The sequence below is a fragment of the Cololabis saira genome, chromosome 18 (assembly GCF_033807715.1).
Source record: "Cololabis saira isolate AMF1-May2022 chromosome 18, fColSai1.1, whole genome shotgun sequence".
In the NCBI taxonomy this organism is placed as follows: domain Eukaryota; kingdom Metazoa; phylum Chordata; class Actinopteri; order Beloniformes; family Belonidae; genus Cololabis; species Cololabis saira.
In genome coordinates, this window is record NC_084604.1 from 9,201,463 (window position 1) to 9,223,711 (window position 22,249).

Here is a 22,249-nt window from a genome sequence, read left to right on the forward strand (position 1 = left end):
CCGGCTCCGAAATCTTACTCACCGAATGTTTCTCTTTTTAGTATTGATTTGATCAAGGCAGCGTTGTTAACTGCTAATCCGCACACCAGCCGTGTACGTGCTGATTTTTAGTCGTTATTAAATTAGATATTTTACTGAACGAAAAACATTTGTTAGGCCTACTTGAACCTGAGTCGTTCTGTGGCTAACAAAGTCAAAACGTTATTGATGAGAATTTACTTTATTATTTCAAACAGTCGCATTAGATTAGCTCGTCCCTTTCGAAGTTCGTTTAATGTATGCTTCATTTTGATAACACAAATTAATGAAATTAATAGGCTACTTAATTCTAAACTTTATTTACTACAGTACGCGAACGTAGCACCAGAACTGTGGTGTGCGTCACGTCCGCCTCCAGACATGAGGGCGCTATAGCGCCCCCTAGCGAGGAAACCCGGCAGGGACATGATTCAGGGAAACCTTGTACCGAGGTTTCCCTGAATCCAAGTTCATCCATCCGACTATTAGGTAAACCTGTTTGTGTTCAGAGTTCACGGGAGTCTGCTTAAACAATACTCGCTGTCTTTTGGGTGAAACACTGTGCACATTGCAGATGTTCCTATCCCTCTTTTTAAATATATTTTATAATAATAATAATAATAATAATAATAATAATAATAATAATAATAATAATAATAATAAGCTTTATTAAGGACACAAGGTCCATAGCACAACAGACAAAGGGTACAAAAAATAAGGATAAAATCCACAGTAATCACATTACATTTACATAAAGGCTGAGACGCCAATTATTCCAGATTTTGGAGAAGAACCTGACTGAGCTCTGTGCAGGGTTGGTCAGTGTAAAAATTATATTGTTCACAGCAGTACTCGAGTTGTAAAAAAAGAATCAGGGGGGATGGTGGATTTTATCATATGGGGACAGATAATTTGTGCTGATTACAAATAATATAATATATTACAAATAATAGCAGTGACCAAAACACCTGCAGAAATACTGCAGGAATGACATAGCAGCAGTTAAATGCAGCCTTCTGTAAGCTTTAAATATCCACTGGGCTTACATCAAATACATCAAAACACAACAATAAAAAACACTTTTCTGAACTTATCAATATGACTCTGTCCTTCACAGGATAAGTAACATGGATCACTGCAAAAACTGAAAATCTTAACAAGAATATTTGTCTTATTTCCAGTTAAAATGTCTCATTTTAGTAAAAAAATCTCATTACACTTAAAACAAGACTCATCACTGGAAAAAACAACAATTTTCACCTGTTTCAAGTATTTTCCTTAAAATAAGTAGAAAAATCTGCCAGTGGAACAAGATTTATTTGCTTGTAATGAGAAGATAAATCTTGTCCCACTGGCAGATTTTCCTACTTATTTCAAGTGAAAATTTACTTGAAACAGGTGAAAATTGTCAAATAACTTATTTTTCTGGTGTTATTTTTCTGGTGATGACTCTAAATGTTGAAATAGCAGTAAAACCACATTCATTGATGAAATGACATAAGGGATGGAAAGGGGGGATGGCAGTTTTACAGGGGGGATGCTTTTGACCGTTTTTATTTCAGGGGGGATGCCATCCCCCCTCATCCCCCCTCAACTCCAGTACTGGTTCACAGAGTCCAACAACCTACACATACATCTGTGCATAAGGTTACGCAGTACAGCAGTGCAGGTAAGCACACCGACACTGACAAACAGCTGACTTGCACTGCTCCAGCGTGGCACCTTGAGCAACAGCCTCATCCCATCATTATAGGCTACATAAAGTCTCTGCATACTGGACTTTTTATAGTGACGCCACAAGTGAGCAGTATACATGGGGGTACCAAATTTGCGTATAAGTGTGTTCGCTTGCGCATACAATGCACAACACTGTCTATAAATGTCCCTATCATCGGACAGGTCGTCATTAATGTAGTGTCCCAAGTATTTAACCTCATTGCACACTTTGAGGACAGTGCCAGACAAAAACAAAGTCAGGAAATGACAGTTTGCTGTCCTCTTTGGTCCTGACGATCATTATGTTGCTTTTCTTTGCATTGTAGAGAATGTCAAAGTCGAGGCCATATTGTGAGCAGACCCTATTGTGAGCTGTTGAAGACCAGCACTATATGGTGAAAAAATAACTAAATCATCAGCGTACATCAGGTGGTTGATGAGGTGTTACCAACCACGCAGCCTGTACCACAACCACTGAGCAGCTTTGACAATTCATCCATATAAATATTAAATAAAAATGTCTAACTCCATTGCATACTCCAAACGGAGCAGACATAAAGTTACCCCACTTTATATGCATTGCCTGATGAGCATACCAAAAAACCAGAATCCTTATAAGATACTTGGGAACACCTTATATTCTGTACAAGTGAAATAACATGTACAAAAACAAAACCAAGGCATTTACTCTGTTGATCTGAATCACTTTTCATTTTTATTTGCCAAACATTCTCTTTAGTCCACAAGATACAATGGAAATGCCAATATTTTTATGGGTTTGATAAATGTAACATGCCTCACAAGTTGATGGATAACCATAATTTCAGTGTTGAGGAAGATGATTTTTTTTTCCTCCCCATATATCTGTATCGCCACCATCCATTTGTGTGAGTTGCTCCATGTGAGCTGAGCAGCTTCCACAGAAGTAACAGCAGCTGAGATTTCTTTTAACTTATTTGTAGCGTTTTGCCTTCAATATGTGACTCTCTGTAATAATAATAATGCTGATAATGCATAAGTTTTATATGGCACCTCTAAAAAAAAATACTCAAAGAAGCTTAACAAGACAAGAGATGAGACAAACAACACAAACAGGAGTGGGGACCATTGTTATAAGCTCTAAACAAGACAAAACAGATGAGTTTTGAAGGTTATTAAAGAGTGAGTTTGAGATGAGTGGGGAGTGAGTTCCAGGGCGTGGGGGCAGCGATGGATGAAGCTCGGCCCTCCCAACGTCCAGTGCTTGCATTTTATAATGCGAGTCAGGAGGTTGGAGTCTGAAGAGTGGAGGCGGCGGATGGGACGGTGGTGCTGGAGAAGGTTTGAGAGGCAGGGAGGGTCCCGGTCATGCAGGGGTTTGTGGGTGATGAGGCTCTTGCCGTAGTGGAGTCGAGAATCAGGGTACTGTACACCCAGCAGTGTAGCAGGAGCCACAAATAAAATACTTGGTAACCTGTAAAGCTGTTTGTTTAACAAGGCATGTTGTTAAGATGATCTAAATGTGTCTGTAGACAAATTCAGATATTTCCTTTTCATACGAGTTCAATAAATGTGGGATGTAATGAATATGCAGATCACTGTTCCAACAACTACAAAAAAAAAGATGGCCGAACATTTTGGGAATAATCTTACTTCGTCACAAGCCCCAGAGTTCGGTAAGGGAGTGACTTCTTTCCCTTCGCTATGCATCCAATAATCCAGTCAGACACAGTCTGACAAAATAAACTTCCACACAAATAATACATGTATAAAAAATGTATGTGTGATTGGTAAAAACATCAAAGTGTCAATTCATGTTCATGTAGCATCTTTGCACAAAACAATGATAAGAATATCATAAATTAGGATCTAATGATCAAAACTGAGCATCGCTTTCTTTACCAACTTCATCTCCTACTACACCTAAATCTGTCCATTTGTTTATGATATCTGACCGAAAAAGACAAATGGCGCAAAATCCTGAAAGCAACTGGAACATTTTAAGGCATCTGAGAGTTTTATACATTTCATACAAATTCCTTTTTGTGGAAGCTGAAGAAACATGAGAACTCCTTGTGGACGTGTAGTTTGGGAGCAAGTCCAGCCTGACGAAGCGGAAAAGCTTGACAGCCAACAGACGCTCTGCACGGCAGACAACGTTGAACTTTTTAAATGTTGCTGTAAACATTTGGATCCGACTGGAGGCGATGAAGCATAAATGTCCACTAGACCCTGATCAGTCTAAAGATCACTCCAACATCTGCTGCACCATCCAGTTCTGCTCTCCTCAGAAGTCCATCTCCTCATCACTTTCACACCAGTCTGAGGGAGCGTCGGTGCCAAAGTAACGATCTCCAAAGTTACCTGAGAAAAACATGTGGAAGATAATTAAATACTGACATTTATTAACTCTACAAAAAACACATGAACCAACTCAAATACAACACTTGGACATTTGTGCCAGCAAAGACTCAGCATCAGATGACACATGATGTGGAAACACGTAGTGTCCGACCGATCAGCCTTTTTCGATTATTTCGATCACCGATTAGGGGGAAATCAAAAAGACCGATAGCCGATATGATTATTACCCTTTTTTACCTTTTTGGGAGAAAACAAATTTCAATACAAGAATTCATTTAAATGAATGGTGAGCAATTTATTGCTTTAACTAGGAAGGACAGCAATATTCACTTTGCACGGCTCACACATCAAAAGTGCAAATTATGGAACATCAAACAAAACAAGCAGCATTTCAGTTATTAAAAATAACATTAAGTGAATTTTCTCTTTACATAAAATAAAAAAGCTGCCTATAAAAAAATAACAAATTAAGAGGAATAACAGCCTCAATTTTAGAACAGTCAGGCACAATACTCCCAATTCCCAGACCCAAACCACAGCAAGTGCCTACTTGGAGGTAGTAACAGTAAGCTAACTAGTACACATGACAAACAACCAAACAGTACAGGTTGTGAAAATGGCTACACAGGTTGTTTTTTTAAGTGCAAATATTTACTTAAGTTTGAGCATGTTGAACATTCTTAATACAAAAAGAAAATGCAGTATTTCAGTAAATTTCTTAATTTTTCTTAAAAAAAAAAAAAAAAAAAAAAAAATCGAAATTATTTATTTTCGATTTTTTTTTGGGGGGGGGGGGGCGATACCGATTATTAATAAAATTATGAATATCGAATTCGATAATCGGCCACCGATTATCGGTCGCCCACTAGACACACGTAACAACCAAAATATCTCAAGATGTAACACAATGCTTGATAAAAAACACTCAAGTTTCTCCAAACATGTTACAAGGAAACTTGATTTATGAGTCTTCAAGAAATAGGTAGTAGAGCACAAATTCATTTTTCTTTGCCCAAACTGTAAAGTTAGCAACATTTTTGATAAGCAGCTAATCACTCTTCTATAATGTTCTATATAATGACCTAGCACCACATACATCATCTCCTCCAGGTTCTATATCTTTAGTGTTGTTGTCTTCTTCGTTTATATGTCACAGCACTTTCGCTCCAACCTCCTACTTCTCATCGGGTATTGAAAAGAAACGAGGGCAAGGCGAGTAGGTACTAGTATAAAAGCGCTATTAGTGTCCTCAACAGACTTGTGCAGACCTGGATGACAAGCTGGTGACGACCAAGAAATAGAATCAGGCGTTTTTGATGCAAGGTAACATCTAAAACATGCATGACAGGGGTCTGGGGATCAAGGTTGAAGACCCCTGCTCTACAGGATAAAAGGCCCAAGAGGCCGGGACAAAAACCTAGGCCCGGTAAGCATGCGGTGGGCCGGCCTGAGCAGAGTGTGTATTGTGAGTAAAAGGCTGAAACGACTGATGGCACCGAGGAACAGAACTGATGATGTGTCCCTAACCCCGGCAATTGCCAGGAGAAGTAAAATACAGAAAAGCTTTAAGATGAATGAGATTATCAATATCCTTCCCAATACCCTGAAAAGAGTGCTGTGGTGTGAAGCAGTTAGCCGTTCGATGCTGAGAAAAAATGAGTCTTTGCTGCAGTGAATGCGACTGGGAGCTACGATCGATGGCCAGGATTGATGTATTTGGAGAAGACGACTGTTCACAAAACACCGTCACAACCACCAAAGAACTTTTATTGAGAACACATTCTACTTGCTGCTGTAATAAAATACAGAGGGGTGAAAAAACCGCCCATGCTAAATGGGGCTTCTATAAGTGATTATACTCGTCATCATAATGCATAGAGTCCATTACACACTATCAACTGTGAGTAACTGCCCAAGCGCTCCCTCGGCTCTGCTGAGGGAGCTCTGCTCAAATATAGCTCCTTATAGCGTCTGACAGACGAGTTGTTTCTTGTTTTGCTTAATTATTCCTACACAAACTAAACGTGAAAGTACGATCATGTAAATAAGAACAATTTTGGTGTCATTAGGACATTTATTTTATCTCTCAGTGAGTGAGTTTACATGGGAAGTTTAATTCCTCTTTAATTCAGAATTAAAATTAAATCCGATTTAAAATGAGTAAAAATTACCATGTAAACACCTAATTCCAAATGAAAATGGCCATTCCGAATTATACTTAATTCTGAAGTAAGTGGCTGGTTTATTCTGATTTTAAATCTGAATAGAATAATTCCGTGATCATGTCTACACTCATTCCTCTTTAAATTAATTCTGGTCTTTCTTTCTGCTCGTTCCCTCGCCCGTCTGTCTCCATGACACTTCTATTCCGCGCTGGGCTTGTTTTCCAAACAAAGTTTCAAGATGGCAGCACGCAGTAAACGGTGGTCAAGAGCCGAGACCATTTATTTAAGAAATAGCTTGGAGGACCTGGAAATAATTAAAAGAACAGATGGAAACAGGAAACATAAGAATTGTGAGCTTTTCAAAGTTGTAGCGGCTTGTTTTTCTTCTGGTAGACGTAACTTCCGGTCCGCCCCCCTATCCAATCAGAACCTTCCCAACCCCCAGACCTTAAGCGGAATTGGATAAAGCGGACCAAACGTGTTTTCCATGTAGACCTCAATTCGGAATTACTATTTCCATGTAAACTCAAAGGAAAATAGTTCAATTCGGAATTATTTAATTCCGAATTAAAAAACATCATGTAACCGTGGCCAGTCTAGATGTAGCAATCCACTTCCAGCATTCGTGCTTAGCTCGGCGCGTGGAACCACATGGGTGTAGTGGATAACCAGAGGAGAGATAGTTATCTTCTTATCTAAAATCTGGAGTAAACAACCAATTAAAAAAATATCCAAAATGTTGTGGTTTCCCTTTAAGGCCAAAAGCGTTTCCTTCTAGAAAGAGTGTAATTTTATTCTCTGCTAATTAGCAGACTTGTGTGAAATTGCTTTTTAGAAGCAACAAGTTGCAGTGAAGCAAAGCGTCCCTACCGATGCCCGGGGTGATGTGGAACTGGTCGTTGACCCCCTTGTCCACGGCGGTGGTGATGATGCGGACTTTAGGGAAAGCGTATGCCACTGAATGGACACCCATTTCCGCCGTTAGCAAGGACAACAGGAAGATCTTATCCTCTGCAACGTCATGGTCCTGGAAAAGGAAATAACAATAAAAAGCTAGAAAGGGTTTTAAATCTGCCATCATTGCATGCATAATTATTAACTAAATCTATGTAGATTAAAGGGAACTTCCCAAAAACATAACTGCGGAGGATTTTTCCATACAAAAGCAGATTGAGGCTAAAAATAAGATTCAACTGTTTTTGTGAAATACAGCAGCCAGTTGGTGTGGACCCACCAACAGAACTCGGACAGCCATGAGAGCAGCAGCTCCCGTAGAGACGGTGCTGTCCATCAGGATCACATAGTCTTCACTGATGTCTTTAGGCAGACGAAGATAATGAAGCTGGAGAAAGAAGAAAACTCCGTAAATGCACCAAAGCATGAAACATAATGACCACCAGAATCTGCCTGCTCCCACTTATCAACCGCCCGTGATTGTAAGAAAGAACGATGGTGGTGCTTTTAACCCCACAAACCTCTGGCTCTCCTGTGCCGTGGTTGGTCTGAATGAGGATCTTTCCAAGTCTGATGTCTTTACAGACAGCAGTCAGAGCTTGCTCCATGGTCTCCCCAGCTCTCAGGATAGAAACACCTGTGATCTAGGAAACAGCATTCTCATATCAACACCATTTATTCCCTTTCATTTTACAATATATAGTAATGTATAAAATAAAACCAGTCATTTGTTGCATTCAGGATTTTTCAGTTCCATCAATAATTGCTAGAAACAGTCTAGTGATATGAATACTGATAGTACACCGTATGATGTTTTGAATCCTTTGATTCATCATACAACATTATTAACTAATTAACTGATTCTTTTCTTAAATCCACGATTCATGACCACAGCTGAGGGTACGAACATAGATCGACTGGTCAATAAAGTCTTGGTTTTTAGGTCATCTCTCTTCACAAAAACAGACTGCTGCAGTCCACAGACACCACACCAATCCCCCTGTCAATCTCCCAGCTGATCCTGATCCAGGAGCACTAGCTAATCACAGACCTGTTTTTCCTGCCACTGTTTGGCTTAAGGCTTTTCTCCCAGGGGAGTTTTTACCTGCCATTGTTTATATAATAATTGCTCGGGGGTTTATGTTCATGTTCTGGGTCTCTGGAAAGCGCCTAGAGACAACTTTTGTTGTAGACGCTATATAAATAAAATTGAATTGAATTGTTCCTCAGTTATTTATGACTTCCTTGAAAAAAAATGCTGCAAACCAGCTAATGAGCAACAATCATTGTTCTCTTTAGCATGTTGGAGACTGATAAACCCCAGAATAATCTCTGTGTGCTTGCTCGTCTCTCTTTCCTGTCAACTCAGATCCCCAACTAGCCAGATATTTTTGTGTGGAAGTAACAATGAGGTTTTTCTGTGTGGAGTTGTTTTTCTGATCGTCTCCAAAGTTACCATCAATCCAGGTGTTCAGGACAAATATCTCCCTTTAACAACTGGTGTCCCATTGATACGAACACCGCTACAGCGCCCATCTTCTCACCTTCTCCCTGTACTGGCTTCCTCCCACAGTGCAAAAGCTCGTGTCAGCTAAACTGGTAAGTTTGTTTTTATGTGGCCCTGTGCTGGACCAGGGACCGGTTCAGGCTGTACCGTTGGCCTGAACTTAGCTGGGCTAGACTCCAGCGGACCCCTGTAACCCTGCACAGGAGTGGGCAGTTATAGATATAACCTTTGTTTGTCATTTCAAGGTTGTATACTTAGGGCCAATCCCAATGTTCACCCTACTTTCTACCACTAGCCCTCAAAATGAAGCCACAGGGGTAGGGCTTTGTAATCTTCCTTAGGGATTGGGACACCACTTCCTACGTCACGGGTGGTTTACGTTCGGGTACGTAAGTGGTCCTGGGCATTTCACAGATTTTTGTGAGATCAGGTTGAAAACGTTGCAGCTTCACATTAAGCCTGAATTATGGTTCCGCGTTAAATCGACGCAGAGCCTACGGCGTAGGGTACGCGGGGTAAAAACTTTGCAACAACGACCAAGCGAGTGATTATGTACATTCACTGAGTGAATATTATGAAAGTAAAATATATATTTCTTGCTAGAAATGTAATCAAAACACATTTTTATGCAGAAACTAACTCAAAATATTGATTTTGTTCACTAAAAAATAAGAAATGTCCGCCATGTTTTTTTGTTTGATTCAGTATCCAAATGATGACGTAAAGCATTCTGGGAAATTTTCTCTGTCCCTCCGTCGGCGAGTCAGCATCTGAAATCCCTCGCTCTGTAGGGGTAGATTCATACACACTAGCCCTCGTTATGTCCACTAGCCCTACATGCAAAGAGGAATTGGGACAGCACTACCCTCATGGGAACGCGCACAATTTAGGGGTAGTGGGGTAGGTTTTTTTTTTCCCACATCCTCTGAAACTTTTACAATCATGGAGTTGGTTAGCTGGTCTCTCATTGCAATTAACCAAATTTTCGCGACAAGAAGTCAGGGCAAAGGGGAGCCCTCTTGCCCTGAAGGGACGTTTGCTGCTGGATACATGATGGACTCCTGGAAGACGTAGAGGATCGTGTGTCTGTCCATACTGTCGGTCGAAGATGTTGAAGATGCCTTCATGATTTGGTTTCTGATAACAGGATTTCTTCTTTTTGGAGCTGGTGGTTACCTGGAATATGGACAAATCGTAGACAGCTATTCTGGCCCTTTCAGAGCTGCCTGACGTGGCTGAAGGGAAAAGCTGTGAGACCAACACTCAGACTCAAACGTTGGGGGAGCAAAATCGCAAGCTGGATGCAATTCTTGAGCAGAATCGCAGGCTAGCTGTTTTTTAACTCATTGGCAGGATGAAAAAGACCTTGGAGAAGTTGGAAGCTCGGCTTGGCGGGAATTGACCACAAATTCGTCTGTTTGGAGTCGCCATTGATGAACCAGAGACTTAAGGCAGACGGAAAATGATGGGGACTGGGTGATCACACAGATGTGTTAATGGCATCCTCCTAAACTATCAACTTACCCTTTTACCACACAGCCTTTTTCCCTCATAGATGCCACCCTGAGGTGTTTCCACCGATACTGGCTGGAGAGGACGAAAACAAGAAAAAACAACAAGAAAAAGAAAAGCTGAGTTTTTCTCCCATCAAAGCAACAAAAGTTGCTTTTGCTGCAGTAAAAGTCAGCTATGTAAATCACATTAAGAAACACAAAATCAACACAAAAATGTCTACAATTATAGTCAAAAACCACCCTTTTTCTACAAGAAACATTTGGAAACTAATCAATTTCCACATAAAAGCTCACCTTGAGAGGTAGGAAGGAAAGGGCGTGCTCTATCAGTAACCTCATTAATCTCTTGGAGTAGAAGATAAACTCATCACGGTTAGTCTCCTTGTTCCTACACAAATACATACAGAGGAAAGCAGCAAACGGGATCAAAGCTGTGTCTGGAAAAAAAAGAATGAGCCACGCATGCAGAATTCAGGATAACTTGCACTCTCTGAGTATCATTTAAGTTGTAATGATCCTTTGTTATATCTCTGTATACTACTGTCATTTACTACTACTGTCATTTAGCAGACACTTTTATCCAAAGCGACTTACGTCTGAGAGAATAACACAAGCAAGAAATCGCATAGTAGGGTCCAGCTGGATCAGTGCTGGTCAGACTGCTGGGAGTCCAGTTGGGAGACACAGGTGCTGCCATGTTAGTGCTAGAGGAGTTTTTGTTTGTTTGCTGTCGTTTTGTAGGTGTTCCCTTCCTGCCCCAACACAACAGGCCCTTTATACCAGAAAACTATGTCTAAAAAGACACCATCATGCGATCATCTTGTCATAAGTGCATGCAGCTTCCTCAGTGCCGAGTCATGCTAAGGACAAATCTTCGAACTAATATTCTGATCTAATGAGCAGAGAAGTTTACTATATGCAGAAATAATCCTTAAAGAGCTAAGTCTTTAGCTTGCTCTTAAAAGTAGGTACAGACCCTCATCGGGCAGAGTTTGGTACGTCGTTCAACCATTGGGGAACAATGGGGGAGAAGAGTCCAAGGCGTCTTTCACTGGCTGATTGGAGCCATTGAGAGGGATTGTAGCTCTGAATGAAGGAGTGAAGGTAGGCAGGAGCCGTATGGATAATTGTTTGGTAAGCTAAAAGCAGAGCTTTGAACTCTTGGGTTGGTTGAAGACCAGACGTGCTGCTGTATTCTGGATCATCTGCAGAGGTTTAACTGAGCAGCAGGAAGGCCGACCAACAAGGAATTACAGTAGTCAATACAGACATGACCAGAGCCTGAACCAAGAGCTGTGTCGTATGTTCTGTCAGGTTGGGTCTGATTTTCCTGATGTTCTAGAGCAAATCGGCAAAACCGGGAAACCGAGGCAACATGGTCCTTAAAGGTCAGCTGGCTGTCTAACGGGACACCAAGATTCCTAGCAGAAAACGTGGGCACAAGTGTGGTGGAATCCAGCTGCATGCTTATCTGAGGAGGTAAGGAGTGACTGGCTGGACAGACATAAGCTCAGTCTTGGACAGATTTAGCTGAAGGTGACGGCCCTTCATCCATGCAGAGACATCAGAAAGACGGCAGTGTCGCCAGGTGGGAAGGAAAGGAAGATCGGGGTGTCATCGGCATAGCAGTGGTAGGAAAACCCATGAGAGCTGATGATTTTATTTAGTGAAGTGGCGTATAGTGAAAAGAGAAGAGGGACAAGCATCGAGCCCTGTGGCACCCCTGTTACCAGCTCATGCGATCTGGACACTTGTCCTTGCCATGATACTCTGAAGGATCTTCCTGCGAGGTAAGATATGAACCAAAAGAGGACAGATCCTGAAATGCCAAGCGTTGTGTGAAGAGGTGGATGTGGTGGTTGACCGTGTCAAAGGCAGCAGGCAGGTCAAGCAGTATGAGGACTGAGGATAGACAGCAGATCTGGCAGTGACTCAGTAACTGACAGAAGAGCAGTTAGAGTTGAATGGCCCTGCCTAAAGCCAGACTGAAGTGGATCATTCAGGCAGTTGTTGTGAAGGAACTGTGAGACCTGACTGAAGACGGCTCGTTCAAGAAGTTTAGACATGAATGGGAGTGAGACTGGCCGGTAGTTTTCAACCTGGGCAGGGTTGAGTGTGGGTTTTTTCAGCAGTACCTGAGCTTGTTTGAAGGCAGAGGGAAATACACCAGATTTAAGAGAGGAGTTAATAATGTGAGTTATTCCAGGTTTGATGGTAGGTAAAATGCTCTGCAGATCAGTAGGAACAGGATCAAGAGGACAGATCTTTGGTTTTGATCCCACTAGAAGTTTAGAGACCGAAAGGAGCAGAGAGGCACCAGTGGCCGGTTGGAGTGGGCAGAGTGTCAGGCTCAGAGAATTGGTTACTGATAGTAGCAACCTTTTCAGTAAAGTAGGACGCAAACATTTCTGCAGACAACCCAGTAGGTGGTTGAGCAGATGGTGGATAGAGAAGAGATTTAACCACCATACACGGTTGTCAGGCGTTGGGAGCATTTTTGATTTTGTTCTGGTAAAAGGCTATCTTGTTAGCCTTTAAGCTGGATGTGAAAGTTTTTGTTAGTACTCAGACAAGTCAGTGTGGTCTTTGGATTTGTGCCACTTTCTTTCTGCTGCCCTAAGCCCAGCTCTGTGGTCCCTCAGAACCTCTGAGGATGGACTGGGAGGTTTCTGTCCAGCTGGTTTGGACACCAGAGGACAGAGTTTATCCAGAGAGGAGGTGAGTGAGGAGCAGAGTGTTTCTGTAGCCTCATACTGAGAGGGAAGGGATGGTAGAGCAGGCCTCATTAGACAGCTGTGTAGGGCTGAGAGATCTTAGGTTTCTGCGGTAGGAAACCATCTTTGGAGTCGGGTGAGTGACATGAGGAAGGGAGATGGAAAATGTAACCAGGAAGTGGTCTGAGAGGTGCAGTGGTGTGACACACACGTCAGCTGTAGTTTCTGGTCAGCACCAGGTCAAGGATGTGACCAGCTTTGTGTGTTGGAGGAGTCTGCAGGAATGTAGATTGGCACTAGCAGAGTGGTGCTTGAGCAGAAAACAGGCTGATCATTCCTATTGTGTTACAACTGATCTGTCAATATCATGCCAGCAAAGTCAATTGTTTTGTTTTGAGTGTGGGTTCTCACCTGATGATGGTGTGCATGCCACGGACTTGAGGTGTGCTCTCCATTACACTGAGGGTTTTGGGTAAAGGCTGACCCTGGTGAGCTGAAGCCAGAGCTGATCTGTTTTCAAATAAAACAAACACAGATGACCAACAACACATTCATACAAAGAAAATGATTAACATTATGATCAGAGTTGATATGATATTGTAAGACATCAGTTTCCTTTATATTGTGTCTTTGAATATGTACCAAGACACTATTTTGATGATCATGACATGCTGACGCAGCATAAACCAAGTCATGGTAAGGTTTTAGGTTCAGTGGGACACAGGGTTAAAGCCAATCTGCTCATATGCAAATGGCATTTGAATGCTTTCCAAATAAACACAACTGTGGATATGAAATTCTTTAGAATGTCAAAGTTGTGAAAGGAACATCTGCAAATATCTATTCAAATGATTTCCTGCAGTAGACGGCAATCGTTCCAAGAACTCATCCACTTAGCGGCAGAAGAGCAGAAACCGTCTGACAGTTTATGGAAAGCCGGTAAAAAAAAAAATCATCAGTCTTCAAATCTTTAATCTTGTGTAAATATGCTGCATTTGAATATACACAAATATCAATATTAATCGTTCTGTTTTCAGTATACTAAAAGTAGGTGGGTATTGTGTTAGTTAAAATAAATATTTTATACAGCAGGGACCATTATCTGTAGTCCATTAAACAAAGAAAGAAATCAAGAAAAGCAATATTAAAAAAGTCTACATTCATTGTCAAACACAAATCTGCCTTTAAGACAAATGAGAAATGCCGTCGGTGGTTGCGGGAGAAAAAACAAGAAAATAAACATTTAAACTAATCTACAGAATAAATAAAACATAAAAAGTGTATCAAAATGCTGAGATTACTGCTTAACTATAACAATCGTAAGACTCGATTTTTTATTCATACCTCCCACTAGGAGCACTAAACCAGTGGCACTTACTAACCAGTGCCACTGTAAAATGCCATTATGAGACAAAACAGAACGGTTTTGAGCAATAATAACCACTCAAATACAGAAAATAAGGAGTGTCAGAGCCCAATGATGAGTCTCATTTTGTTGACTTTATTGATAAGCTGATTGTGAACTTCAGCAACCGTTTTGACAGCTTCAGCTTTGGACAGCCGCTCATTGTGTTCATTCAGAACCCATTTCTCATCACAGATGGGGTGAGTATTGTACAGTGAGTATTGTACACTGAATACAAGAAAGAAAGCAGAAAGCAGAAGGTGCAATAGGTGAAAAAAAAAAAACCCTAAAAAGTAACAATCATACCTGACATTGATCTCGCGCTGGAATTGGTTACGCAGCATTCAGCCAGGCCGAAGGAGTCGTCGTGCATGTACAAGGAGACAAACATTAGTGCATGTGAACACACACACACACAATGTGAGGCAAATGGTAAAAAACATAACATCCTCCCATTAAAAGTATCATCTCTATAAGAAAGTCAAACATTTCAAACAAAACAAATGTTTGTCGGTTAAAATATATGGTTTTATAAACTCAAACATCTCCCACATGAACTTTAATTTCATATTTGACTGAAAAAGAGCTCAACTGTATCATACATTAGATTTTAGATTTCTTTCTGTTGTAGAAAGGAAACTGTCTTCAAACATTTAATGAATAAATACAGCCATGAGCGAGTTAGTATCACGTCTTTCAATTCCATTTTTGTGTATAAAGAAAATCATTTGTATGAAAGTGCATATACATATCTATCTTATACATCTATACATATATATCCACACATACGTACATATGTACGTACAGAGATACAAACATACATCATGTATCTATGTTGCGTATGATACATGTAACACAACCTTATCAATGTGTAAAGTCTCCCATGTGTCATTTCTCTTCTATTGTGCATTAAAGCAGCACAACGTAACTTTCAGCTTTTCTGAGTTTGGCGGCATCTTGTGGACAAAATCGGTAGTGTTTTACCAGAAAGAACACTACGTTTCCCATGAGCACCAGCGCGTACTACCGGAAAACTCCTGTCCCGTCGCGTGCATTTGTTTTGATGAGAGAAGACAGGACGCTTTTCTGTTTCACCAAGTGAACAGAAGGAACGCAAAAAAAGATGTTAAACTGCTGGAAAGGAACTGGAATTTACCGGGATACCTTAAACAAGGAAGCCAGGGAGCAGTATATGGAGAAAATAATGATTATTAACGGTCTGGATCCATATGAAATCCCTAAGAGATCCCTGAATCCCTGAAGAGCCATGTGTTTCAATAAATTTGTATAATAGTACAACATACAGTACATGTTTTGTATCCCTCTTACTTCTCTTTTCTTTTTTTTTGACTGCTATATTATGTTGAGGAAGCTCCGAGGCGTGAGCAATATTTTTGTTTTCCTCGTGAGATTATTTTTTTCCTCTGCAGCTACAAATAGAGTTAATATTTTTTCCTCAACAAACTAGTTTTATCTGAAGATTGGGGTTAATTGCTCCGCAGAGAGCTGGCCAGCAACTGCGTTTAGCTGGTGAAGTGGGAATAAAACCCGTGTTTTGATCCGACGCCCGTCTGTGTGAGTGTTTGTGGTTTAAGGCTGTTTATGGTTCTGCGTTAAATCGACGCAGAGCCTATGGCGTAGGGTACGCGGCGACACGCACCGTACGTTGCGCGTCGCCACGTACCCTACGCCGTGGGTCTGCGTCGATTTAACGCAGAACCATAAATCATGCTTTACTGTGTGTTTGGTCGTTACAGCCGCGATCCAAAGCGAGCCGACGGCTCTTTCACTCTTTTACTTTGTTATATCAGATACTTGGCCTGCGGGGTTCTGCCTCCGAGCAGGAAACCGTTGAAAAGTTAAACCATTAGGGTCTTTTCCCCACGTCTGTTATGTGGAGCTGCTGCAGCCGCAACGCAGCAACAGGTTCTGAGGACCTCTGAGCTCCACGCCCCGCCCATTTTCGTCTCGACTGCGAATCGGGAAGGAGGGGGAAGTGACGTATGCCGTAAAGCAGTCAAAGTCGTAACGATTTGTAGTTTTTTAGTGTGGCAGGGTTCCTACCATGCTCCTCAAAGTTACATAGTGCCAGTGAAGGCGATACAGACCCCTCAGACCATGACAAAGGTGTCATTAAACCTGTTGGAAGTTGATGTACCATCACAATGACTCTGGAAATATGATATTAAGGTGGAAAAGTTACGTAGTGTCGCTTTAAACCAGAAAGAAAATAAAGATTATTTTGGCAATGCCCCTCCCTTACTGTTTCCATTGTTACACCTACACACGTGGAACACATCTATGTTCACACCAAGCATGCGTGGACAAGTGAAAAATGGATGACTCTGAAGGAAATAGTCTGGCTGGAAATTGTTCTTATGATATATTATGGCGCTTCTATTCATTTAGGCAGTTGCAGTGTTATTAAACACATGTGATGACAACACAACAGCACTTACTAAAGACAAACGTTAACAGCGCTTGCCCTTGACATGTCACATTCACAGTGTTACTACAGGAGATCTATGTTACATTACAGCAATGGTCACATGCTTTGGTGAATCAGGACCCTGAAAAGCAAGTTGGTACAACTATCTTTTCCTTTCCAAGCTTTTATGGTTTTCCATATCCACCTTAGACCACAACAGCTGCATTTAAACACTGAAATAGGAAATAGGGTCTGCAGAAGAGCAAACTTTTGCCCATTTTCAGGGCCAAATTGGCCAGCTCAGTGTGGGCGGCCTGCGCAGCAGTAACAAAAGTTTTAAACCTTGAAATAAAAAAAACTTTGAAAGTGTTCATATGTACATAGTTACCACAAACTCTGTAAGCATGAGAAAGTTCACAACTGTGAACCCAAAGCAGTCCTATCTTAACGGTTTGTTCCACCATTCACTATGGTGACCAAAACAGAAAGCATTTTCCGAGACAGAAGACTGCAAGGACGGCACTGAATGAACTGCTTAGTGCAAGCACTCTATGCCTATGTCACGTAAACTCAACAAAGTATTGTAGTGGAGCAGATTAAGACCAAAAATAGCAAGGATCGTTCAGTTGCGGATACAAGCATGAAAATTGGTACACATACTCTTCGAACCCGACTCTATTAAAAAGTACCGCGTGCCACGCAAAATTCAAAGGGGACGGCCTCCAAAATCCAAGATGTCCGCCCAGAAATGTTGTTTTTCCTTTACAACTCGAAATGCATCGATTTTAAGCCACATAAATATATTGAGTGCGACTATAAATTTGGGCATTGCGGACATTTTGGTACCAAATACATGTCTGTATCTACTACGGTTCTCGTAATACAGCATATAGCATATAGGTACTTTTACAGACTCGCAGGAGAAATAGACATTTGAACATTGATTGTTGTTCAGTGAATATTGTAGGCTAATATGAAAATGTTTTTTTTCCTAACCTTTTTAAGTAGGGTTATTATAGTTGGGTTTTAAGTAGGATTATAAAATTCTAAGTCCAGTGTTCAAGATGGCTGCCATGAACTTGAAATAATCATTTTAGCAACTACGAAACATTTTTTTGGCATGCATGTTTTTGCTCTATGCATCCAATGGGGCCATTGCAGAATTTAGAGTGAATGTCAGCACACAATCAGGGCACACTGGTGGCATCACTGCTGTGTAACTCAGCATGGGGTTCAGTGTCAGCTAATCTAGATAATGCATTATTATCCTTGTTTATGTAGTATAGTTATAGTTTAGTGTCCCAAATGTTGTCTGACAGCCCCATATCCATTAACTAGAAAACTGTAGTTGTTAGTTAGTAGATATAGTTAGATAGCCGCACTTGAATTGACAGGGTGTGCCAGCGCGGGAGAGCCGAGCCAAGGCTAACGGGGCTTCAGTTACCCGGATGGTGTACAGATCACACGGGACTTAAATGGCACTGGATGAATGATCGGGCTAGGTGTAGGTTGAATGGAAACTGAACCTAGTTGTATCCCATACAGGAATGTGTGACTTTCTTTTGGTTAATTTGGTGGTAAAAGGATAACCCCTCGGCCTTAATCAAAACCCAAAATGGCAGATTCAAACCCCATGGTTGTAAAAATAAAAACTGACTAGTCTAAATGTTGTCTTTGTCAGAAAGACAGAAAAGACAGTCCTAATATCACCTCGAACTAGTTACAATGTTGAACATGATGGCTATGCTATGATGGCTACCAACATACCGTTGTTTCATGAAATAAAGCAAATGCCATTGATCCTGGACCCAGAAAGGCTGGATGAAGGTGATGGTATTAATGCTACTTTAAGAAGAAATCAGGCTAAATACCACCACAGCTGCCGCGTGATGTTTGACAACACAAAATTGGATCGGGCGATTAAACGCCAGTCTACTGGTCCCAACAATGAGCCTGAGGATGTTTATCCAAAGCAGAGATGAAAAAAAGCTGTGATGTTCAAGCATGCATTTTATGTGAGGAAATAGAACCTGCATCTGATATCAGGAGGGTTGAAACGATACAGGTGCACCAGAGGTTGCACGAGTGTGCAAAGACACTTAACGATGGTAAGCTCCTGGCCAAATTTGGTGGTGGAGGAGATGCCATTGCCCTTGAGGTTAAGTACCAGTATCGCTGCCTAACTTCTCTCTACAACAGGGAAACAAATATAAAATATGGATATAAGATGAAATGATGATAGCATAGAGCATCTTTTTCTATGCATTTTGGGGACTTGGGGACCTAGTCAGCCAGGCTAAATCCGGCCCTGTTCCCGAGTCTGTAAAAGTACCTATATGCTATATGTTGTATTACAAGAACCGTAATAGATACAGACATGTACTTGGTACCAAAACTTCCGCAATGGCCACATTTATATTCACATTCAATATATTTATGGGGCTTAAAATCGTTGGATCTCGAGTTATAAAGGAAAAACCACATTTATGGGCGGACATCTTGGATTTTAGGGGCCGTCCCCTTAAAATTTTTCGTGGCACGCGGTACTTTTGAATAGGGTGGGGTTTGACGAGTATGTGTACCAATTTTCATGCTTGTATCCGCAACTGAACGATCCGGGTCATAATCTGCTCCACTATTGTTGGAAAACAGTGTAAAGCTGTCCACTGAGCATGTGCTATAATTCATTCACAGATATTCAATGAAATGTAGGTGCTGTAATTATTATCATGATGCTAATTTGTTTAAAATAGTCCTGGTTTGCAACAGCTGGAACTAAAGATTATCAGTGATTGTTTTATCAACACATGCAGCTGAAACGGCATTTTCCACAAAAAAAAGAAACCCTCACAAACTAGACAAAAGTGTTGTAACAACCAGGATAATCTAAAAACTTATCACTAATCAGTGTAGAACAGTTGATGAATTATTGGTAATCCTTACCTTTTCTAGCTGACTGTGGACATGCTGAACTATCAAATCCAAAGCTACAAAGTTCTCTCCACCTGTGGAAAAAGTTAGTTGAGCAAACAGGATTAAAATGACCCACAGATTTAAAGAAACTTGGGCAATGTAGAGTTTAACTTTTTAATATCTTTGTTGATTTCAGTAGGATAATAACTATGCCCTTGTTATATATTATGCCTATTAGTGGGGGCAGCGGAGGAAAGAGGTACAGCAGACAGCTCTCGTTAAAAGGTTGGTGATTTGCTTCCTAGCTTTATACTTCATATTGTGTCCTTGGGCTGAATCCCACACAGCCTCTGATGTATTCGATGTGGGTGTGTATGTATGGGGGAATATAAAATCATTACCGTTAGATGTAACTGTATAGATCTTTGTTGGCTAATAATAAGACTGCTGTATGAATGTGTCTGTGAACGAGTGAATATGACTTGGAGTGTCTTTGAATGGTCACAGATCACAAAAGAACATGCAGTTCATCTACTATGTATGAAAGCTTTTTAACAAAAAATAGCATTGGGGTCCAAGCAAATCTGAAACACACACAACCCATGGCCGGACGGCTTCATCCAGTTGGCTCTTAAGGGCTGGCAAACTAAGTCAAAATTTTAGATTTATATCATGCTTCGATATACAATAACAGGCATTTGTTGTATTGCTCCTATGAAAGTAATTCTACTAATAGTGGTGTGCTTATGAAGAGAGTTCACCTGACTGTCTATACCAAGTTCTCTCAAATTTGGATCCTTACCTCACAAGATATTTGATACAATATACTGTATTTGGGTCCCCAACCACAAAACTGATAGGCGGTTCACTTTAAAACTGGTTGTCAAATCAAAATATGTTTTAACAACTTTTCATCCTGGTTGTCAGAGGAACGAACTGCACCAAGCTTTGTAAAAATAAAATGAATGGCTTCAGACAAGCTTGTATTATTTGTTTTAGTTTCTTTTTTTAAGATAGAGATTTAAAAGGGTGGTAATCATTTGTGAACATCCAAGGTCTACTACCAACCAATGTGGTGAAAAAGGAATTTTTGTTGTAGCCCATACAGTTTTTGTTATACAGTGTAAATGCAAATATTTTCATTGTATTGCCCACTACTGGCAAGTTGACATCAGCTTTTAGTACAGTCTTTCTAAAGGCCATTAGGATGGATGGATGGATGGATGGATGGATGGAGTCACTACACGTGTATCGTTTGACCGATCTGAATGAAACTCACGATTCAAGAAGCTCAAGTATAACAGAACAGTTAATGAACTCAGGCTTGACAGTGTTTGTGGTGAGTTTGAAGTTTTTCGGACAAATTTTGGCAGAGAAATTGCCATCGGTTATGATTTCATGCTCTAAAAAAAAAAAATGTAGTGAATAACTTTTTAACAAACCCTATGTCACAGTGTATGCAATGTTTGCCTTTGCCTTTGCCTTTGTGAAAGGGTTCTAATCCTAGAATTTCTCCTCAGGGACAAACTTGTGATATTTAAATAATTTTTTTTTGTCATATCCACTTGTTTATGAATTTTGGTTCAGATTGGACAAGTTCGAACAACTATCCCACTCATGGCGAAGCATCGGAATTAACCGCATCACCTCTGATGAAAACTCAATTTCATTAAACGATTGGCTTCATCAACCTCTTAACCAGTTACAGCTGGTGCTAAAATATTTTTGGGGGGCGCAATTTACCTTGGCATACATATGGGTGTAATGGTACACAGAAGTCAGTTGGGTACAAGCTTGGTACAATGGGGAAAAAAGAAAGGTAGAAAATAATAAGAAAAGTACACTGTTATTTTGTATTGTTTTTTTCTGATTTGTGTAGTTCAGTTTGATTTTCTAAAAAATATGGGGAATGAATTGTCTAATCTGCGAGAGCGCGTGAAACTTTTTAGTGAGTGCATAAACGTTTTACGTGCTCACGTAAACAACTTTACGTGCTCACTTAAAGGTTTTACGCGAGCGCATAAAGGTTTCAAGCGCGCGCGTAAAACTCATTATATATTAAAAAAAAAATCCATGTCCCTTTAGGGGCTCCGTACTAATCACAATAGATAAAAAAAAAAAAAAAAAAAAAGTAGTTTGTCACGATACTGATTTGTTGCTGATAACCGAGTTTCTGGACCACTGCATCCCTTTATGAATCTAATTCAAACTAATTAAAAGAGATCCTCAGGTCACGTGCTTATTATGTTGGAGAGCTGACACTGGATTCTGTTTGACCGGCGCCCCTTACTTCCGGATGTAAATGAAATAAAAAACATTTTGGAACCAAATAAATATTTAAACAACATTTTATTCTTATTGACAGTCAACCACAGACTGAAATAACACTTTTTAAGAATTGTTTGCATCTTACATGTTTTTTATTTTATTTGTATTTTCTACTATTTGGTCAGTAGAGGGCGCTAGCCATCACTGCTCTTAACCATGGATTTGACCAAGTCTGACATCTCTTTGACCAGAACAGCCACAATGATACATCAAGGGAGTCACTTCCTGTTGCCACTAGGGGACA

General features: G+C 40.6%; 1 protein-coding gene across 1 annotated transcript in view; it reads right to left on the reverse strand.

Moving 5' to 3' along the window:
- Positions 1-2,430: 2,430 nt before the first annotated feature.
- The window catches only part of si:ch211-243j20.2 (uridine-cytidine kinase-like 1), a 40,322-nt gene continuing 20,503 nt past the window's right edge, over positions 2,431-22,249 (reverse strand). The window contains exons 7-15 of the mRNA XM_061746760.1: positions 19,708-19,769; positions 14,643-14,659; positions 13,343-13,441; positions 10,512-10,605; positions 10,228-10,290; positions 7,718-7,840; positions 7,477-7,584; positions 7,113-7,269; positions 2,431-4,077 (exon numbers count right to left, since the gene is read on the reverse strand). Coding sequence (XP_061602744.1) covers positions 4,001-4,077; positions 7,113-7,269; positions 7,477-7,584; positions 7,718-7,840; positions 10,228-10,290; positions 10,512-10,605; positions 13,343-13,441; positions 14,643-14,659; positions 19,708-19,769 — 800 coding nt within the window. The 3' untranslated portion in view covers positions 2,431-4,000. The remainder of the gene's footprint in view (positions 4,078-7,112; positions 7,270-7,476; positions 7,585-7,717; positions 7,841-10,227; positions 10,291-10,511; positions 10,606-13,342; positions 13,442-14,642; positions 14,660-19,707; positions 19,770-22,249) is intronic.